The 18,529-nt window shown below is 49.2% G+C and overlaps 1 protein-coding gene and 1 pseudogene across 1 annotated transcript; both read right to left on the bottom strand.

Annotated features, from left to right (window-relative positions):
• Positions 1 to 298: 298 nt before the first annotated feature.
• Positions 299 to 6,368, bottom strand: LOC123817453 (galectin-9-like). The gene is made up of 4 exons (XM_045837148.1): positions 6,275 to 6,368; positions 3,105 to 3,187; positions 2,807 to 2,969; positions 299 to 1,085 (listed from the first exon to the last, which is right to left on the bottom strand). The coding sequence occupies exons 1-4, from the start codon at positions 6,311 to 6,313 to the stop codon at positions 939 to 941; spliced, it is 432 nt and encodes a 143-aa protein (XP_045693104.1). The 5' UTR covers positions 6,314 to 6,368; the 3' UTR covers positions 299 to 938.
• Positions 6,369 to 13,998: 7,630 nt separating this feature from the next.
• On the bottom strand, positions 13,999 to 14,281 carry LOC123817670 (annotated as a pseudogene).
• Positions 14,282 to 18,529: the final 4,248 nt, after the last annotated feature.

Raw genomic sequence — 18,529 nt, 5'->3', positions numbered from 1 at the left:
ACCTGTCCTGCCCTGGCCCTCACTGGCTCTGGCCCAACCATTGCCCCATCTGGGAAGTGCAGGGTGCTTCCTGGCTGCAACTCTGTTACCAAGCTTCTTTTCAGACATTCCTTGCAAAGAGCCTGCGTCTGGCTACTTTCTCCCACACCCTTGTGGGGTTTGTGGAGACCCACTGAGAGCAGAAATGGGTCAGAACGCCCCCATCCACATGTGCTTGGGTTCCCTCTTTGGCCAGGACCTCACCAATTCCATAAACCCAAGTGTCTCCAAACACAATTGATGAATCACAGTCGTCCTGTGCATGTGAGCCACCAGGGATATTTCTGTCTCACTTTATTTGAAGGACAACGGAAAAGGGGGGCTTCCAGCTGAAGAGGTCCTGTCTGTTGGTGGAGACCAGCAGGTGTCAGTCAGGGTTCTTTCTTATAAGGAGCAAGGGTTGGTGATGGTACAAGGAAAGGTTAAAGGTTGGAGAAAGAGGAAACCTGAGGAGACCACCTCTCTTGTGTGTGACCAGGTGGTGGCCTCAGCCTGAGGTGGACTTGAATGGAGGCTGGGAAATGGGATCCAAGGTAGACAAGGGGTAGGCTGGGAGCTTGGGAAGCCCAAGACCCTCCCTTTGTGCCCAAGGGACAGAACATGGGTCTTCAGGCTGCACACACCACACCCTTCCTCAGATGTTAGGACTGGCCAGCTGGAGCCCCAGGTGGTGCCCAGGCTGAAGAAGGCAGTCCCAGCCAGCTGCCTTTTCCACCCCAACTCCATCCCAGGGGCACTGCAGCCAGAAGCAGGGCCATACAGGGACCTGGTGTCTGCAGATCCTCGGCAGGCTGGGAAGGACTGGGGCAGGGACAGGGACAGGACAGGGAAGGTGGAGGTGATGAGGGGATCCCGAAAGCGATGTGCTCCAGCTGACTCTCCAGGGCCAGGAATCCTGCCTATGTCTTCAGGCTGCTCAGCTGGATGTCACCTCCCACTTCCAGGATGTTGATGGCAGGCAGGTCCTGCAGGCGGTGGTTGTAGTCAAACTGGTGCTGACCGTTCACCGCCACCTTGTAGCCGGTATCCTCACACGTGATCCACACCTGGACAGACAAATGACCTTGTCATTTGTGATGCACTTGGAAAGTTGGCAAACCTAAATGCAGGCTGTGTCTCCTCCCCTCTTCCTGCCTTCCTCTAACATGCATTGAGCATGTCACATGCCCACATACAATCACACGGATTCATTCTTCACAAACATGCTCTCCTTCCCGTCCTTGTACATATTCTGTTCCCCTGGCATAGAATGCCCTTCCCCCAGGTGCCAACCACACTCCTGCCCACATGGGGACCTGCTGATCCCCCTTCAGGGTTCACCCCTGTCCTGCTGGGCTTCCCTGCCTTCTGCCCCCACCTCACCCCTCCTACTCAAGTCAGGAGCCCCTTCAGGTCCTGTGCCCACCCCCATCCTCACTCTCCCACTGCACCCTGAGTCTCCAGGGGCAGGAGCTCTGCCTTGTGCCCCCAACGTTCCTGGTACCTGCACCCAGGAGTGCCCCAGGCTGGCACCCATGCAGCAGCCCCTCCTAACTTGTCTTTTCATCCCAAACAGTCTCCACAAGGCGGTCAGAGCACATCTGAGAAAACCCCATCATCCCCCCACAACACCCAGGGCGTGCAGCACGCTTCCTGTTGGCCGGGCTCTGCGCTGAGCTTGTCACAACCCGGGGTCAGTGCATTCTCACGTCGCTGAGGTCAGTGTTGCTATTAGCCCCATTTTTCCAATGGAAAACAGAGGCTCACAGCAGCCAAGTAACTTACTCACAGTCACACAGTGTCTCTCAGTCAAAGTGGATTGCTCTCAGGTCCAAACGCACCAAGTATCTGTCAAAGTCCGGACTCCTTTCCATGCCCTCAAGGCCCCACATGGGTCGTGTTCCACCCATGGGGGAGCAGTGTCAGGGCCTGTTTAAAACACAGATGCCCAGGTTCCTCCCTGCTTGGCCCGGGCTGGGCCAGGCCTGGATTTTTCCATGTCAGGCTCTCGAGGTGATTTGATTCTGTCCTTGGGGTTGGGAACCCCTGCTGTGCGATCCTGGCCTCCAGCCTCTCTGACACCCCATTCCTGCACAGTCCACGCCTGTGACCTCACTTTTGCAGCAACAGGTGCCCACTCCCACATCTCCGGGAATGCACCCCTCAGATCCTTGTGGGCGTCTCCTTCTGTCCCTGAGGTCTCCACTGCACTGTGGCCTCCCAGAGCTGTCTCCATCTCAGGGGGTGTGGCCCCTCCCCAGGCCTCACTCTATGGCAGCAGGCTCTTTTGCTGTCAGTGAAGCATCTGTGGTGACCTGCCGTCATTCTCCCCCACCTCCACTGTAAACTTTAGGAGCAGGACCTGGACTGCTGGCTTCATGGCTGTCTCCCCCTCCACCAACACCTGGAGCACTCCCTGCACTAAGCGGCCTTGAAACAGAGCTCATGAGTCATGAATGAGTGAGTGAAGGAGTGAGTGAATGAAGAAGTGAATGACACCTCATTCTTGGGTTCGATCCTGCACTTATTGACTGAGTGACCTCAGGCGAGGACCGTGCACTTGAGTTGGTTCCTACCTGTAAACAGCGGATAACACCACCTCTTTTTGGAGGACAGTAATTCCAGGACCACAACAACAAATATCTGGTGACCACATTCTCTTCTTCTGGGCCCAGCACTCACCCCAGAGGCCTCAGCTACCACCTGCTTCCCTGGGCCCACAGACACGCCCACCCCCCGCCTCACATGTCCCTTGGAGCCCGTCAGAGCTCCAGGCTGGGGCACCTACCGAGAAGCCCTGTCCTCTGTTGAAGGGCATTGATCCGGGGAGGTGGGTCTCCTCAGTCCCCCAAGAGCCATTGATCTCGGTGTTTCGGACCACAGAATTCTGGTCAAAACGGGGGTTCAGGTGGAAGGCGATATCACTCCTGGAGCGCAGGTTGATGTGGAACCTGGGGACAGGCAGCTCACATGAGTCTCCTCTGCCCACTGAGCTCCCGGCCCTGCCCCTCCCCGGCCTGCCCAGAGCCAGGGGGAAGGCAAGAATGAGCTGGGGGTAGCTCTCTTCCCCAGGAGACCAGGTTTACCTCTGAGCACTGGGCAGGACGGTGCCTGACACGGTGATGCTCTTGCCTGGGAACAGCCCACCCGGGATGGGAGTGAAGTAAGGCTGTGAGGGGAGAGGGGCAGGTCAGCCAGCTGAGCCAGAACAGCGTCCACTTTAGGTGGAACCTCCTGCCAATTTCCTTGAATTCAGACTGTTTACTGAGCTTGACAACTCTGTCTGACAGTCATTTCTTTTTCAGAAAGAATCGTGATGCCTTTCTTTGGTTGTAAATGCCAAAGGGAAACTTTCCAGGGTGCCTCAAATTAATTCATGTGCTCAAACTGTCATGAGAAGGACTTTGGCCAGACACAGGGGACACTGGGGCTGAGGAGGGACATTCACGTAATGTGTTCCTGATGAAGGGACACTGTTGAAGGTGAAAGCTCCTTTCAGCGGCTTCTCATTCACTTGGGTGCTGGACTCCAGCTTCCCCAAGGACTGCTCCTCATTCTGGGAGCCGCCCTTCCCCTCCCCCGCTGCCCAGCACACACCAACCCTCCACCCTCCCTGAGAAATCACTCACGTAGGTGGGGCTGGGCTACATCACAGGGGGGATCTCAGGATTCTTTTGAGAAGAGCCCAGGACACTTGGTGTGGGGGTGCGCCCACACCCAGGCCCCACACACTCTGAGGGAGTGCTCCTACATGAAGCATCAGCCCCTGGGCCCTCCCTTCACCCCCTCTCATGGCGGCCTGGGTGGAACTTCCTGCCATAGTCCCAGACCCCAGCACGGCCACCTGGCCTGGGCCCTCCACAGGCAGCTCAGATACCTCCAGGGCCCTGTCTGACTTGGAGCAGCAGAGGAAGAGAAGCAGCAACTTCAGTCTGTGACCAGCAGTCACATCCCAGGGATGTGAGCATGCAGGGCCTCAGCCCCAGATGCTGGGGACACTGCACCCCCCTCTCAGTCACAGAAAGACCAGTTTTCCTGCTGGTCCCGAGGGCCCTGCCTGGAAGTCAGGAGACAGGGCCAGGCCCTACAGGCCAGGGGTAGGCAGCCTGCTTCCAGGGGCCCAGTGTCCCCAGCAGGCACCCGGCCACAGCAGGCAAGAGGGGCTTAGTCCCCGGGCAGTGAGAGGCTTTCAGCAAAAGGGGTGCTGCTGCCCAAGGGTTGGAGCACTTCTCGTGGCCAATTTCCCCATCTGTTCCCTGGTTATGCTCTCAACAACCCTGGCCATTGTTAGCGCCACCTCCACAGATGAGGACTCTGAGGCACAGAAAGGTTTGGGAACAGCTCAAAGCCACACATCTGGTCAGAAATGGACTGGGGTTTGAGTGCCGGCAGCCATGCTTCTAATTTGACCACCACATAGCTGCTTCTCAGGATGAGACACAGAACGTCCTCCCTCCAGGCTCACTCAGTGCTTCCCCGGCCGAGACGGCCAGTCCTGTGCTGCTTGTGCCCCAGCTTCCATCCTAGCCCCTCAGGAGGCTGGGCCACATGGGGCTGGTGGGGGGGCAGGTATGGGAGGGAGAGGCCCTCATGGTGGTCAGCTCTTCAGCAGAATGGCCAGGCCCCGTGACCGCACAGCACACTTTGGAGGAAGAAGAAGGTCAGTCCTGACTGCTGGGAGGGAGGGGGACACCAGAAGGGGAGACCATGTGGGGTGGACGGGTGCTCCTGGGGCTGTGGGGGTGATACCCATCCTCATTTCTGTCTGGACTGCAAGGCTCTGTTTTAACTGCTCATGCAGGATTTTCCTTTGGATTTGAACAATTTTGTCCAAGGATTTAAAAGTAAAAACTAGCCACCAGGAAAGGATATGTCATGCCCTGAAAGGTACTGTGGGATCCCCCATCAAACAGGAATGGAGCTCAAGATGATACATCTGACCCTGAAACTCCCTCAAGCACCAACCAGGCCTGGCTCAGCTATCTCCAGCCCAACTACCAGCCCTTCCTCCAGGAGCAGTCACAGGGGGCAGTGACTGCGGGGGAGGGGAGGGGAAGCAGGCCATGCCAGAGGCCCTGCTGAGGTGGCTGCAGTGTGAAGCCCAGGCAGCAACCACCCTCTGTCAGCCTCTGCCCCCAGCACTCTGCTGCTGCCCACCCACCTATCCAATGCCCCCACCCAGAAGGGCTCTGTCAGTCCAGCTCCCCCACCCCTCAGGAAACTGTTGGCCAAGGCTGGGAGAGGTTTCTATGGACACTAAGGGGCCGAGACCAGGACAGGGTGACCTCACAGGCCTCCTGGGCCTGGGGCTTCCTCTTGCCTGCCTCCCTCCATTACTGCTGTCCCTGTGGGCATCTGCCTTTTCTGGGGATAAATCAAGACATGTCCCTTCCCTGCCACTTGCCATCTGGACACAGTTGGCAAGTGGCCTCAATGTCCCTGAGCCTCAGTTTTCCCATGAATGCCGTGGGGGTCATAAAGCTCAGAGGGTCTGAACAAAGCCACCTGCACACAGGGCCCACACATCTGCCACAGAGGTGCAAACCAGCCCTGTGTGTCCCACACTGCAGGGAAGGCCCCACACCTCCCTCACTCCCCAGAGGGCCCCCTGCAGCCTCCCCTGAGCTGCCCCTGCTTGTGCACTCACCCCGCAGGGAGCAGACCCTTCAGGGGTCTTCCCTGCTGCCCCCACACCTCTCCTCAGACTAAACCCGTGAGATCACCCACAGTGTGAGGGGCTCTGTTCTAGCACCCTAGAGTGCACCTCACTGACCCCGCAGACTGATTCTGGACATGGTTCAAGGATTCTCCCTATTTCACAGATGTGGAAACTGAGGCCCAGAGACATAAAAGTGGCTTGGTTGTGGTCACCTATTTCCCAGCCAGTAGATGGCTGACCCCAGGAAGGCTGCCTCCAGAGGAAGGGGGCCGTGCTGGGCTCTCATCCTCCCAGATGCCCTGTGTACTTCCCCTTTCATTCCCACAAACCATCAGTCTCCTGGTGATGACCTCTGCCCTCCTTCCCCTCAGCAGGAGGACAGGACAGGCACCCACTGGGGAGCTCAGTCAGCATTTGTCCAATGCTCGGATCAGCACTCCCCCCACCTGGCCCTTCTGCCCTTCTGTGTTCTCCTTGGGAAGCCCCCTCCTCCCCTGCCACCCAAGTGCGATGTCCTCAGAAACCACGAGCTGCTTCCCTGGAGAGGCAGAAGCTTGGCCTGGCAGCACGGCCCGTGCCCACAGCCTGGAAACTCACTGAGGTCAGGGAGAGAGGCTGGACACTGCTGAAGCTCATCTCTCCACCCCCTCTGTGTTCACGGCTACTCCTCACACCAGCCAGGCAGTGCTCTGCACTGGGGAGGGAGGGTCAACAGATATTTAAATATAGAAGCAATTTGGCATTAACTCAGTGGGGAGGAGCCAGGAGTAAGAGGAAATGGGTCTAGAGAAAGAGAAGGGAAGGGTTCTGGGGAAGCAGGGGTGTGTGAAGAAATCAGGAACAGGAGAGTAAGTACTCCCACCCCAGAACCTTCAAATTCTACTCCTCACATAAACACATCATCAGGTAAACAAGTGTTTACCAATAGAAACCCTCACACGGAGGCTATGACTTCCCTGGTGTAGTGCTGCCCTGGGGGCTTCTAGTTCCCGCGTGGGGAGCTCACCTCTCTTCTCTCCTCCCTCTCCTCTCCTCTCTCCCTGGTTTTAAATGGCCTCACATTTATTAATGAACCTACCTACTATTGCCAAAAAAAAAATCACCACAGAGAAAAGTCACTTTTTCAATAATTTCCCAATTAAAAAAACCCCAGCTATCTGAATAGTAGTGACCTTTTAGTGATTTTGAGAAGCAGACAAGCTGGGTGGAACATAAATACGGAGCCGTGTCTGAGGTGCCAGTCCTCACACACACAGTTTGGTTCCTCCCCAGTGTCTCCTCTGGGACCTGTACCTGGTTTTATAGCAGTGGAGCCCGCTGGGGAATGGGCCAATTCAGCTGTTGTTTCTTCACCAGGAACCTCTTGATCACTGTGTTCACGAACAGAATCTGGCCGTTTGGGAAGGCATCTGCCCCCCACCTCTGTGGTCCTGGCTGCCTCTCACACCAGCCAGGCAGTCCTCTGTATTCTGGAGGCCTTAAAAAAATAGAAATCAAAGGAATTTGACAGTCATTTAGTGGGGAGGAGCTAGGAGCCAGAGGAGATGGGTCTAGACAAAGAGAAGGAAAGGGTTCTGGGGGAGGAGGGGCAAGCTTGGAACTCAGGGACAAGAGAGTAAAGACTTTCACCCTAGTGCCCTTTCCTTCCTCTCCTCCTGTGTTCCACCCGGAGACTGACTCAGGTGGGGTTCACTGATTCAAAGAGCCTGGTGGCCCTGAATGACAGTGAGTTTCTAGATGATGCTGGCCATTAGTGAGTGTCTGTGTCTCCTGAGCACTACTCAGTCAGTGTCCTGAAACAATGGGGCTGCTTGATAGGGTCACTCTGGTAGATGTGGTAATGGGGTGGGGGGGTGGATGGCCTGGTTATACCCATTTTGCACCTAGAGAAACTGAGGCTCTGAGAAGCTAAGGGACATGCTCAAGGTCACACAGTTCACTGGTGGCAGCTCTGAGGCAGGATAGTAAGAAGCTCAAAAATTCTTGGGTAAGTGGAATGGGCAAACAGAGACAAGAAAATGAAACAAAGCCAAAAAGTTGAGTGCTAGACTTTATCGGGAAGTGCATAACCTCCCTGGCCATTAACCTGGGTGGAGAGGAAGGGGAATTCTAATGCAAACAGAGAGACAGATGACACTGGAATGGAGGAACCAGCCTGGGGAGAAGCTGCAGACTTGCCTTTCAGCTCCCACTCCCAAGAGACACAGCAGGTCTGTGCTCCCCCTAGGAACCTCCCCCTCTCAAACTCATAAGTTTCGCCTATGTAAACTTGCTTCTGAAGGCTCAAGGTAAGGTGGGTGTTAGGGTTTTCACCCCAGCCTTCTCAGACTGCTGGCCTCTGATATTAATAAAGTGCACTTATAACCCTTCCCTGCCCCCTGACTTTTGGTTGAGCAGTGACTGGCAGCATGAGCCTGGGACTCAGTTGCCCTCCGGTTTCAATTCCTGCAACTTTGGTGGGACAGACTGCGGGACTCTCTGGCAAGTTGGAGTATTTGGCGGGGAGTCGCATTGGCCACCTGGCCCGGGGGGCCCTGCTGTGCAGATTTGGAGACTCCCTGGCAGCTGTTGGGCGATTTCACTTGAGGATGCTCCTTTTCTGACTCTGAGACCCCATCACCCCACTTTTCAGTAAGAAACTGGATTTGTGCTCACAAAGTTCATCAGGTTTACGGCCTTTGGCCTTCTGGTGGTCTAGGGACCAAATCCGGGCTTTTCTGTAACAAATATCCGGTAAGCTGGTTTTTCTGGGGGTTGACAAACTCCAAGCTTCCAAACTGAGTAAGTCCCTGGTGTGCACAGCCAGGACACCCCTGACCCCGCCACTCTGGGTCGTAGGCATGGCTCAGTGACAAGGAGAATCCCAGTTCCCCAGGGTGGAATTTGGTTGGAGCACTCTTCTGGCTTTGGTATATGGATTTTATGTAATTTTTCTTTTCCTGTTATGTGTTAGTCTTGTTTCTCTGTTCCTCCATGGGAGAAAGCCAGTTTCTGTTGAGAGTTCTCCTGTGTTTCTCTTGTCTGTCTGAAATGAAAGGCGGTGTGAGGTGAGTTTCTAGGGCTAGTCCCTGTCCCCCCTTTTAGAGGAGGACGCATTTGTTTGGACTTTGTATTTCATTTTTGCTTCTGTTTGGAAAAGGAGAGGCGTGGTCTCAATCACATCAAGAGTCCATGAGGTCGAATTTTAGCTGACTAGTCAACTTACAGCTATAAGCCAATGATTAGTTAGAACTGTTTTGCCAAAGGTCTGGTAAACAGAAGATTGCTTATGTGCAAGTTTTCATATTGTTACATCATAAGGATTCTACTCAGAAAGGATTTAAATTGATGGTTTAAAAAATGACAAGATCTCACTTCCCTCCCAGACTGTACAACTTAGAAAGAAAAATAATGAAGAGATAAGTTTTTAAACATTCTAATTCCTCCTGGTGGCCAGGGAGCCAGAAGTCCTGGGAACAACAGGGCAATTAACGCCATTGCTCAGACTCTGCTGGCTGCCAGGGGCAGGAGGGGTGTCTGCCTCCTCACAGTGGGGGAGACATGGGCCTGATCATTCCCCTGCCTCTCCCCCAGCCTCCTTAAAGCTGTCAAGGACAAAGATAAGAACTGTATCAAATGTCTTTTTTCATTATGTGGTCTGGAAAATTATTTGATATTAAACCTGGTTTAATTTTAATATCATTTAAAGTTATTAACATAAAGTATATGTTTGTTTTTCCTGGGTTTGCAGGAATAAGTTTATTTAATATGTCACTAAAATTGCTTGGGTAATAATTGACTTTAAAAATCTCATAAAGTTGTTAAAAACTAATAAGTAGATGTAACTAAAAGGAAGAATTTTGATAACTTTTCAGTAATAATTATATATCTATATGTGTCTAAATATATTGTTCCAGAGTCTTTGATGACTTGGAACTTTGAGTTTTGTTAGGCTAAATGGTGAAAATAATTAAATATCTATATATTTTGAAATAACAGGATACTGAAATATTAATTGATCTGGGTTTGTCTACTTTGGCTTTTACCTGTAGAGAAGCTAGAAAACGAATTCAGTTATGTTAATGAATATAGCTCGTACTTTATTTGAAGTATGTCTTGAAAATGTGTGTGTGTTTGCCAATGAAACTTTGCAGTAGAGGTTATGCAATATGTTCATAAAAGTATCAATCTGAAGAATGTTAAATACTTACTTTAAGTTGTCACTAAAAATCAAGGCCTCTAAGAATTAAGAATTCTAGTTAAGTTGGAAACTCTGTGGTTTGGAAATGGAGGTACAAGCTACAAAACTACTTGCTGCAGAGAGAGGGTTGGTGTGAGTTGAAGAGCATCTGTGCAAAGTGAAGAAGGTCTGTGAAGGGGCCTTGAGAGGTAATTACACAGGGAGCTGAAAAATGAATTTTATTAGATAAGTGAATCTAAGTATCAAAAGTAAGCTAACTCAGAATTTGGTTCTTTTTTAGCGTGGTAAAAGAGAAAAAGGGTTTTCTTATGTGTGCCTAGAAAGCAGAGATTCTATATATTTTTAAAAATAATGTGTTATATCATATTAATCATGTACCTGATTACCCAAAAACCCATATTCTTTTTTTTAAAGATTTTATTTATTTAGTTTTAGAGAGAAGAAGGGAGGGAGAAAGGGAGAGAGAGAAACATGATGTGGGATAGATACATCGGTAGGTTGCCTCTCACATGCCCCCCATGTGAGCATGCAAGAGGCACATGAGGGACCTGGTCTGCATCCCAGGCATGTGCCCTGATTGGGAACCAAATGGGTGCCCTTTCAATTTGACTACAGCAACCAGGGCAAAAAAAATATTCTTTATTGTAAGAATTAAAGTTTTACTAGCCCGTAGTCATGTTTGATTACTTGATTGCCACTTTGGGTAAATAAATAATTTAATATTGTTTCATAATGATACACAATCTTGTTTTAAGCTTTCCAAATGATCCTTTAATTGGGAACTACTTTAAGATATACAAACACATTCCATTGCTACTAGAAATAGGAAACCAAACCTCAAAGCAGTTTTATGACTTTATTTGACAATCAGCAGTTAGTTCTCATCCACACTAACTTCGTAGATTTTTGAAAGTGGTGACAGGTACATAGGTGGCCCATGTATAGAGCTTGTTGGCGAGTCTTCATCTTCATTGTGTTTTCTGGACAACCACACCCAGCTGTGGTATGGGACATCCTTCTTCCTTTGGCCCAGATAGCTTTGTTGAGCCTGGTGTCCACGTGCACATTTGGAGTCCCATCTCCTTCATGACAAATTTCCGGATCTCCCTGAGTGCCTGAGGGGCATGCTTTCTGAAGCCCACGCCATGGGTGCACTTGTGGATGTCGATGGTCTGCTCTCTGGTCACTGCCCTGCTGATGGCAGATCAGCCCTTCTTCTCACCACCCTCCTTTGTGGGAGCTATCTAAACTCGGGTGACGAGGGGGCTGAGGCCGGGCCCAGGTCGAAAAGAAAGAGTGTGAGGTATTGTGATATACAATCTTTTGGTCAAGTATATTTGACAGTCTCCCCAGGGTTCAAATTTTAAGAGACTTTTCTTGACCGAAAATTGTCATTGTGTCATCCCAATGGGTCCCTGGAATGTTTCAGGTGTTTGTTCTTTCTCCTTAATAAGAAAAATTTTGAACTCATTAAGCCTATTTGATATGCTTAAAGCACATGGGAAGCTCTGTCAAATAAAGAAATAATATGTTCTATTTGTATACACATATTTTTATGATTAAAATAGATGTTCTAGGTGTCCAACCTGTGGCCTGTGAACTGCATGCAGCCCAGGATGGCTGGGAATGTGGCCCAACACAAAATCATAAATTTACTTAAAACATTATGAGTTTTTTTTGTGATTATGTGTTGCAAGCATTTAACGTGTGGCCCAAGATAACTCTTCTTGTTCCAGTGTGGTGCAGAGGTGCCAAAAGGTTGGACACCCCTGTTGGAGATTATATAAAAATCTCCAAGATTCCATGAAGTTCTGATATACTTTCATTTGTCATTTTAGCTATTATCTTAAAATGTTGCAGGAAAGCAAAGCTCTTTATCAATTGCATTATAATCAAATCTGTAACTGTGTCATTTTAAGGGTATTATTATGATGATTTTTTTGTAATTTGGAGATAGCCATTGTTTTACTCTAATGCATTTGCAAAAATATATTACATCTTTGGAAAAGTTTATGAAAATGACTCTGACACACTCTAAATTACAGCTTTCAGAGTAGGTCATTTCTTTGAAATAAATGAAGATTTGCAGAACCCTACTGAATAATTGGATTTATGGAAATACTGGCAAATAACCAGGATAAACAAAAATAATTATGGGATATTATAAACTGAAGATAATTGTGATTTTTATAATTTGTTATTGAAAAATATTGCTAATTTTTACTTCTTTGTTTTTCAGACATATAAGAAAACTAATTTCTTTCTTAAAGCAATCTTGTAAATTACACTTTCATAAGAAATATTGAGGCATTTATATTTTTCTCCCTATCTGATCCTTCTGGAATTTGGAAACGCTTAATGAGAGAGTAGCATTATTTCCATGGCAATATGTTTATTTGTATAAATCCAATAAAAATCTAATTTCTCTATAAGAGGACACAATAAGACAGTTTCCAATTATGGTTTTATTAACCAAGTATTTGTCTCGAATGTCATGATCAAAAGAGACATACCTGGACTCTGGATGTCACCAGAAAGTCTGAAGGAATTAAGGTTGACATTTGAAGCCAGTAAAAGCCCTTTGGAGAAATTGTCTGGTATCTTGCATATTCAGAAAGTTCATGGCCATCTTTCTGGGTAAGGAACAAAGGTTGCTTCCCTGAAAGATGTCAAGGAAAGAACCTCAACACATTTGGGAGACCACAAGCATCTGAGAAAAATCCCCAAAACTGTAGGTATTGCAGGCAAAGCAGGAAAGCAACTGTGGGGCTTGGTTTCTTTCCCTTAGGGACAAATTAAACTTCAATCTGAAATGTCCTTGTAACATTCCAGTGAGGCAGACTTAAGAAAGCTTATGTGATCAATTGCTACTGATGTTGTATTTATGTAAATAACCAGGCCAAAGTAAAATTGTACTTAATGCAATCTCTTCGATAAAAAATGAGGGTAATTCCAGGGAGAAAAATTGTCTTCTACTGGAAATCTCTATGCCAATTGTGGATATTAGACTCCAGTTAAAGTTTTATTTTTCACCTACAAACTCAATTGGATCCTGAGTTTTTATAGTTTTCTTTTACACTACTGTTTCATTTTTCGTTCATCCTTTGATTTGGAATTATTGAGAACTAGTGATGCAGTGTGAACCATACATAATTTACCTGAGCATCTGATGATATCACCAGACATTTAAACCACAGATAAAGAGGACCTATGTGATTGTCACTGCTTACTTTCATTTCAGCAAAAGTCTTACATTTGGAAGTCTTCTCATCTGACACTCTAACAGACTCAGAACCTGGTTTATGATTTACTGTGCTCATTAATCTTTGTGTTCCTTCTGTCTTTGCAGAGTGTATACTATGACCTTGTTTACCTGGTTACTTGTTTAGACAGTATAAGCCTCATTTTAGATGCCCATTGGCATTGCCACCTCCTGAAGTGAGACTCAATGATTTGGCTGAATGAACTTGTTGTCAGGACTACATGAATGAATTGGATACAATTCCATATCAAGATGATGATGCTTTGGGGATTTGAGCCTATCCCTACTTTGGAAAAATCTAACAGACTGTCTGTGCCAGTCTCAAACCCCATTGCCTTGTCTCACTGATATGAGGCAGGGACAGACTTCCATACCCTACCTGGGCAGGGACTGCAGCCCTTATTAGCAGGAAGCAGCTATTGATAAGAGAATCAACTCTCTCATCACCCCTAAAGGATTTTAGAAATGGAAGTCTCTGAGAAGGGAATAAGACAGGATAATAGAAGCTAGGAAATTCCTGGGCAAATGGAATGGGGAAACTGAGATGAGAGAATTAAACAAAGCCAAACAGTTAAGCACAAGACCTCATCAGACAATACATAACCTCCCTGGGTATAAACCACAGGACTCCAGGGAAGAGAAAAAGAGTCCCTTGTCTATGAATTTTTCTTTCTTCTTTCTTCCTTCTCCTCTTTCCCTTTTTATTGTTTTTGTCTACATGATCTACTGCAGAAAAAATCAACAGAGAAAATAATTTTTTCAATAATTTTCCAATTAAAATGCCCAACTGTCCAGACAGTAGTGCATTTTTTAGCAATTTCATGTGTCAGACAACCCAGATGGAACACAAATATGAATCCATGTATTATGTGCCATTCCTCATAAACTCAGTTGGGTTCTTCTCCAATGTTGCCTCTTGAAATTGTACCTGGTTTTATTACCAATTTTCACCTGAATCCATGGGAAATGGACCAATTCAGCTTTTGTTTCTTGAGCAGAAACCTCTTGATCCTGAAAGTCTCATGAGAATACATGGCAAAGAAGAATCAACAGCATGGATCATGATGGTGGAGAGAAAGAGAGTCTCCTGTGTCCCATCTCTTTCTGGGCTTTAGAATAGAGAGACGAGAAATCTTGGGCACAGTGGAACATTCCAAGTGACATGGACGTCAGAGTGACATATTAAATAAACTGCCCTTGAATGGCTTCAGCACCAAGGTAAGGAAAATGGTTGAACAGAAACTAGCAGCATTGGGGAGGAGGGGTGAGGAGCAGTGACAATAAACTTACCTGAAGTCAAGCAGGACCCTGCAATGTGCTAGATAGGAAACCAATGTGCTACCATTCAAGCCTGAATCAGCAAATAAGGGTCACCTAGGTGCCAAGTGGGTAGAAGGTGCCCCAGGGTCATGCATATATCTGCACCTCTCTTCTTTCTTGAACCTTGTCTAGATGCACCAGAGTTTGCAAAGACTGGCTTCTTGGAGAGGCTCTGGCATCCCCTTGGCTCAACCTCCATTCCACTTATATTCCTGGATCAACTAGAATTTAACCGACTTGAGGGGCAGATGGCATCCCTGGAGCAAAAAGGTGGGAACGGAAGACAAATTATTTTCAACCCTCTGCAACACCAGGGACTCTGGGGGCAACTTCATTGTTTAGCGGGATATGGAACAGATGAAAACCTCATTCCATGCAGGTTGGACTGTGAAACAATACAACTTCAGAAAACAACTCAGGAGGGGACAAAACATACCCCATGTCCACGGCAGTGTTACTCACCATGGCTCCAAAGTGAAAAGAACACAAATGAGCATGAACAGAGGAGGAAGGAACACATTTTGGTGTCACACGATGCAGCATTTCCTGTGTCCCAGCAATAGAAAGGAGCTGGGACACAGGAAACGTCAGTGAACCTCAGAGTGGAACAAGGACCCTGGGAGGGCTCGAAGACAGGTTCTGGGCCCTGGAAGTGCTCTGGAACTTGACCTGGATGCTGGTCACACAGCTGTTTCACCTCATCCAACACTCTAGGATCTAGGCATTTTATCTGTGTAAACTCTACCTCAACAAAGTACCGTGGAAAAAAACAATACCTCCCGGGGTCCCGGGTATCCCAGGGAGAACAGGGACTGCTAGAGTTCTAGCAGACAAGCACGAGGCATCACAGCTGCTTTGGAGGTGACTCACAGGGAGTCCAACTGACAAGGAGAGCTCAGGACCCCTGCCCCAGATCTGCAGGGCGGGGCGTTCTCAGCCAAACTGAGACACTGGGTGGCATCCTCCAGGTGCAGTGCCAGGGCCAGTCAACCTCAGCACAGTGACGTCATCACCATGCAGTCCCGGTGACTTATTACTAGCATGCAGTTCCAATCTTAAGGAGGAAAGGGGCAGCCCTAGGCAAAGTCCCTTCTCAGAACTTTTATTCAAAAACCCAGACCCTGACCCAAGGCTCTCGGTTCTCTGCAGTGTACATCGAATGAGCTGTTCAAACTGTCTGCCACTCCTCACCCTTGAGGATGGCCACTACCCAAAAACCAGGAAGTGACAAGTGTTGAGGAGGACATGGAGGAAGAGCCCTTTGCACTGTTGGTGGGCATTTAAATGGGGGGAGGGGATGCAGGGGCTGCTATGAAAAATGTAGTGCCATGGAGCCCTGGGCTGGGATCAGACTCCCTGCTTTGGTTTGGGAGAGCTCAGTCCTCAAGAGGCTTTGTCTAGTGTAGAGATTTGCATCCAGCCCTTGGGAAGGGGTCCTGAAGGCCCCCTCCAGTGATGGGGGCAGGGGAAGGGGATGGGCTCCTTCCTGTCTCCATTGTGCCACAGACTCTTCCCCTGGTTCTCAGAGCCCCTCTGACCCCTGGTGTCCCCTCAAGCGGCCCCACCTTCTCCAGCCTGCCCTGCACAGGTCCTCTGCATGCCCACCTCTCTCTGTTCTCCTCCCTTTCCCCCTCTCCTCCCGTGGGCCCACTGTTTCTTTCCCGTCTGTCTGTCCCTTTGGTCGGGACCCAGCCTGACCACTGATGACCATCTCTTAGGCTCAGGTCTTGAAATGGAACGAGTGTCTTCACTTCAGCCAGCAGCTGGGTCTTTGGTGCTCTCAGGGCCCTGGTGCTATCAGGGAGGAAAAGTTGAAGTGGGCCTGACCCAGCTGGAACTAAGTGACCCTCAGAGGTGGGTCCAAGACCCCCTGGAGGACCTAGTATTTCCCCTTGGAGGGGGGACTAGAGGGGCTTGGAATGTGGCACAAGAACTGTGAGAAGTCACCTGTAGGAGGTCAGTGTTGTGTCCCACTGAGTGTGTTGTTCTTTCCTAAGTCACACTTTGCAGCAGGTCAGCACTCACAGTGCATGTGCAACACGAAATTATTATGCATTGTATACACTGTAGTGTGTGAGGGGGAGGTTGTGAGGCTGGTGTGAGTCCCACCCCTCACAGCCTTGGCCCTTTTCCACAGGTCAGAACCCTGGCTGTGGGAGCTCAGGAGCCATGGGGGAGGACAGGGGAGATGCCCGTGGGTTTGGGGCACAGTTGAGTTCAGGAGGAGTTTGAATTCTGTCTGAACACAGAGCCTGTGGGAGTCCCAGCGGGACCCTGGGAGCAGGTGTGGGGATCTGCTCTAGGGAGCCTGTCCCCTCAGTGTGGTCTCAGCGCTGTTGGCCGCGTTGTTGGTGGTTCTGTCCAGTTCCGTTTCATGAGTATTTCTTTTCGAGTTGTTTCACCTATGTTTTGCAGTCCCTCCCTTTTAAGGAGAAAATGTGACCCTGGTGGAAAACCTTGTAGCAAACCCCTTCCTTCTCCACCCATTTCTGCTCCTTTACAGGATAATCTGGTAATTAAGGTCGTCAATTTTTATGTTTGCTTTCTTTTAAATGAACATGCCTTTCAGAATAGGATTGTTACAATGTTTAAATGGCAAAAACAAAGAAACAAATAAACACAATTTTGTGCAATTAACAGAAGGCTACTGCCAGCAGGATGAAACATTTCTTGGTAATGACATTCTGGTCTGACCTTGCACAGGGCACCCCAGCCAGCAAGACATGAAATCGGAGCAAACAGATCAAGGCAGGACAAACAGACCAGGCAGAACAAACATTACAGCACCCAAATGATCGGTCAGGGACAGGGCAGTTCCAGGAAGTAGAGCTGGAAAGCCGCCGGAACGAGTCCCAGGGGCTGGAGAGCTGTGTACAGGAACACCCAAAGAGAGAAAAGCAGAGCAGTACGAAGTCACCAGTTTTCAAGATACTTCCCCACAGTGCGCAGTGTTTTTCCTCCAAAAACCCTGCACAGAACCACCCGGTTGGGAACTGGTCTGTGCTGGGAACAGGCCCCAGCCCAGCTGCTTCCCCCTCTCCCTCCCAAGAGGCCACACTTTTAATGAGCCCCTGCTTTCCCATTAGCTCTGGTTTCTCTGCAGCTCTGATCTCACAGGTAACACACGCACGCCCACAGACACAGACAAAAGAAACACGTAGTGTAGGTACCGGTGCCAGCTTTTTTGATTGTAATGCAAGTGCCTGACATTAAGGCACCATTTCAAACATATGCATCTCAAATACCATGTTGCCAGCCATGTACAAGCTTCTAGCTAAACTTCAGGTTCCCTGAAGTGGGATTCAGTTGGGTCCTTAGGAAATTGTGTACAAGTAACTGGTTCAGGTGACGATTGGAGTGGACAGATGAAGAAAAATGTTCATAGTAGCAACCCCCCATGGCCCACCTTGCTGAAGAGCTAAAGGCCCTTCAGAGCTGTCTCGGGAGAAGATGTCCAGGCCGGCTTTGTGCTCCGCCGCAGCAAGGCTGGAGGGCACCCGCTGCTCTCGCCGAGAGCTACCTGAAGGACTACGCTGTCTCAAGGAACTTTGTCCCATGATCTGGGGTGTCCCGTCAGGCTATGGGCCTCAGGTTCTGTTCCCTGGGCACAAAGGGAGGGTCTTGGACCTTCCCAAGCTCCCAGCCTACCCCTTGTCTACCTTGGATCCCATTTCCTAGCGTCCATTCAAGTCCACCTCAGGCTCAAGCCACCAGCTGGTCACTCACAAGGGAGGTGGTCTCCTCAGGGTTCCTTTTTCTCCGACCTTTACCCTTTCCTTGTACCATCACCAACCCTTGCTCCTCTCCAGGAAAGTGACCCTGACTGACACCTGCTGGTCTCCAGCAACAAACAGGACCTTCTTCAGCTGGAAGCCTCATTATTCCATGATTCAAATAAAGTAAGAAATATCCCTGGGGGCCACGTGTACAGGATGATTGTGGTTATTTAAATGTTCTTTGGAGGCACTTGGGTTTCTGGAATTGGGGATGTTCCTGTCCAAGGAGGGAGCCCAGGCACATTTAGATGGGGCACCCTTCCCATTTCTGCTCTCAGTGGGTCCCCACAAACCCCACAAGGGTGTGGAAGAAA

This window comes from Phyllostomus hastatus, unplaced genomic scaffold (assembly GCF_019186645.2).
Source record: "Phyllostomus hastatus isolate PE091 unplaced genomic scaffold, TTU_PhHast_1.1 phas_contig_210, whole genome shotgun sequence".
In the NCBI taxonomy this organism is placed as follows: domain Eukaryota; kingdom Metazoa; phylum Chordata; class Mammalia; order Chiroptera; family Phyllostomidae; genus Phyllostomus; species Phyllostomus hastatus.
The sequence above is the reverse complement of the archived record's forward strand: the minus strand, read 5'-3'. Positions and strand labels throughout refer to the sequence as shown.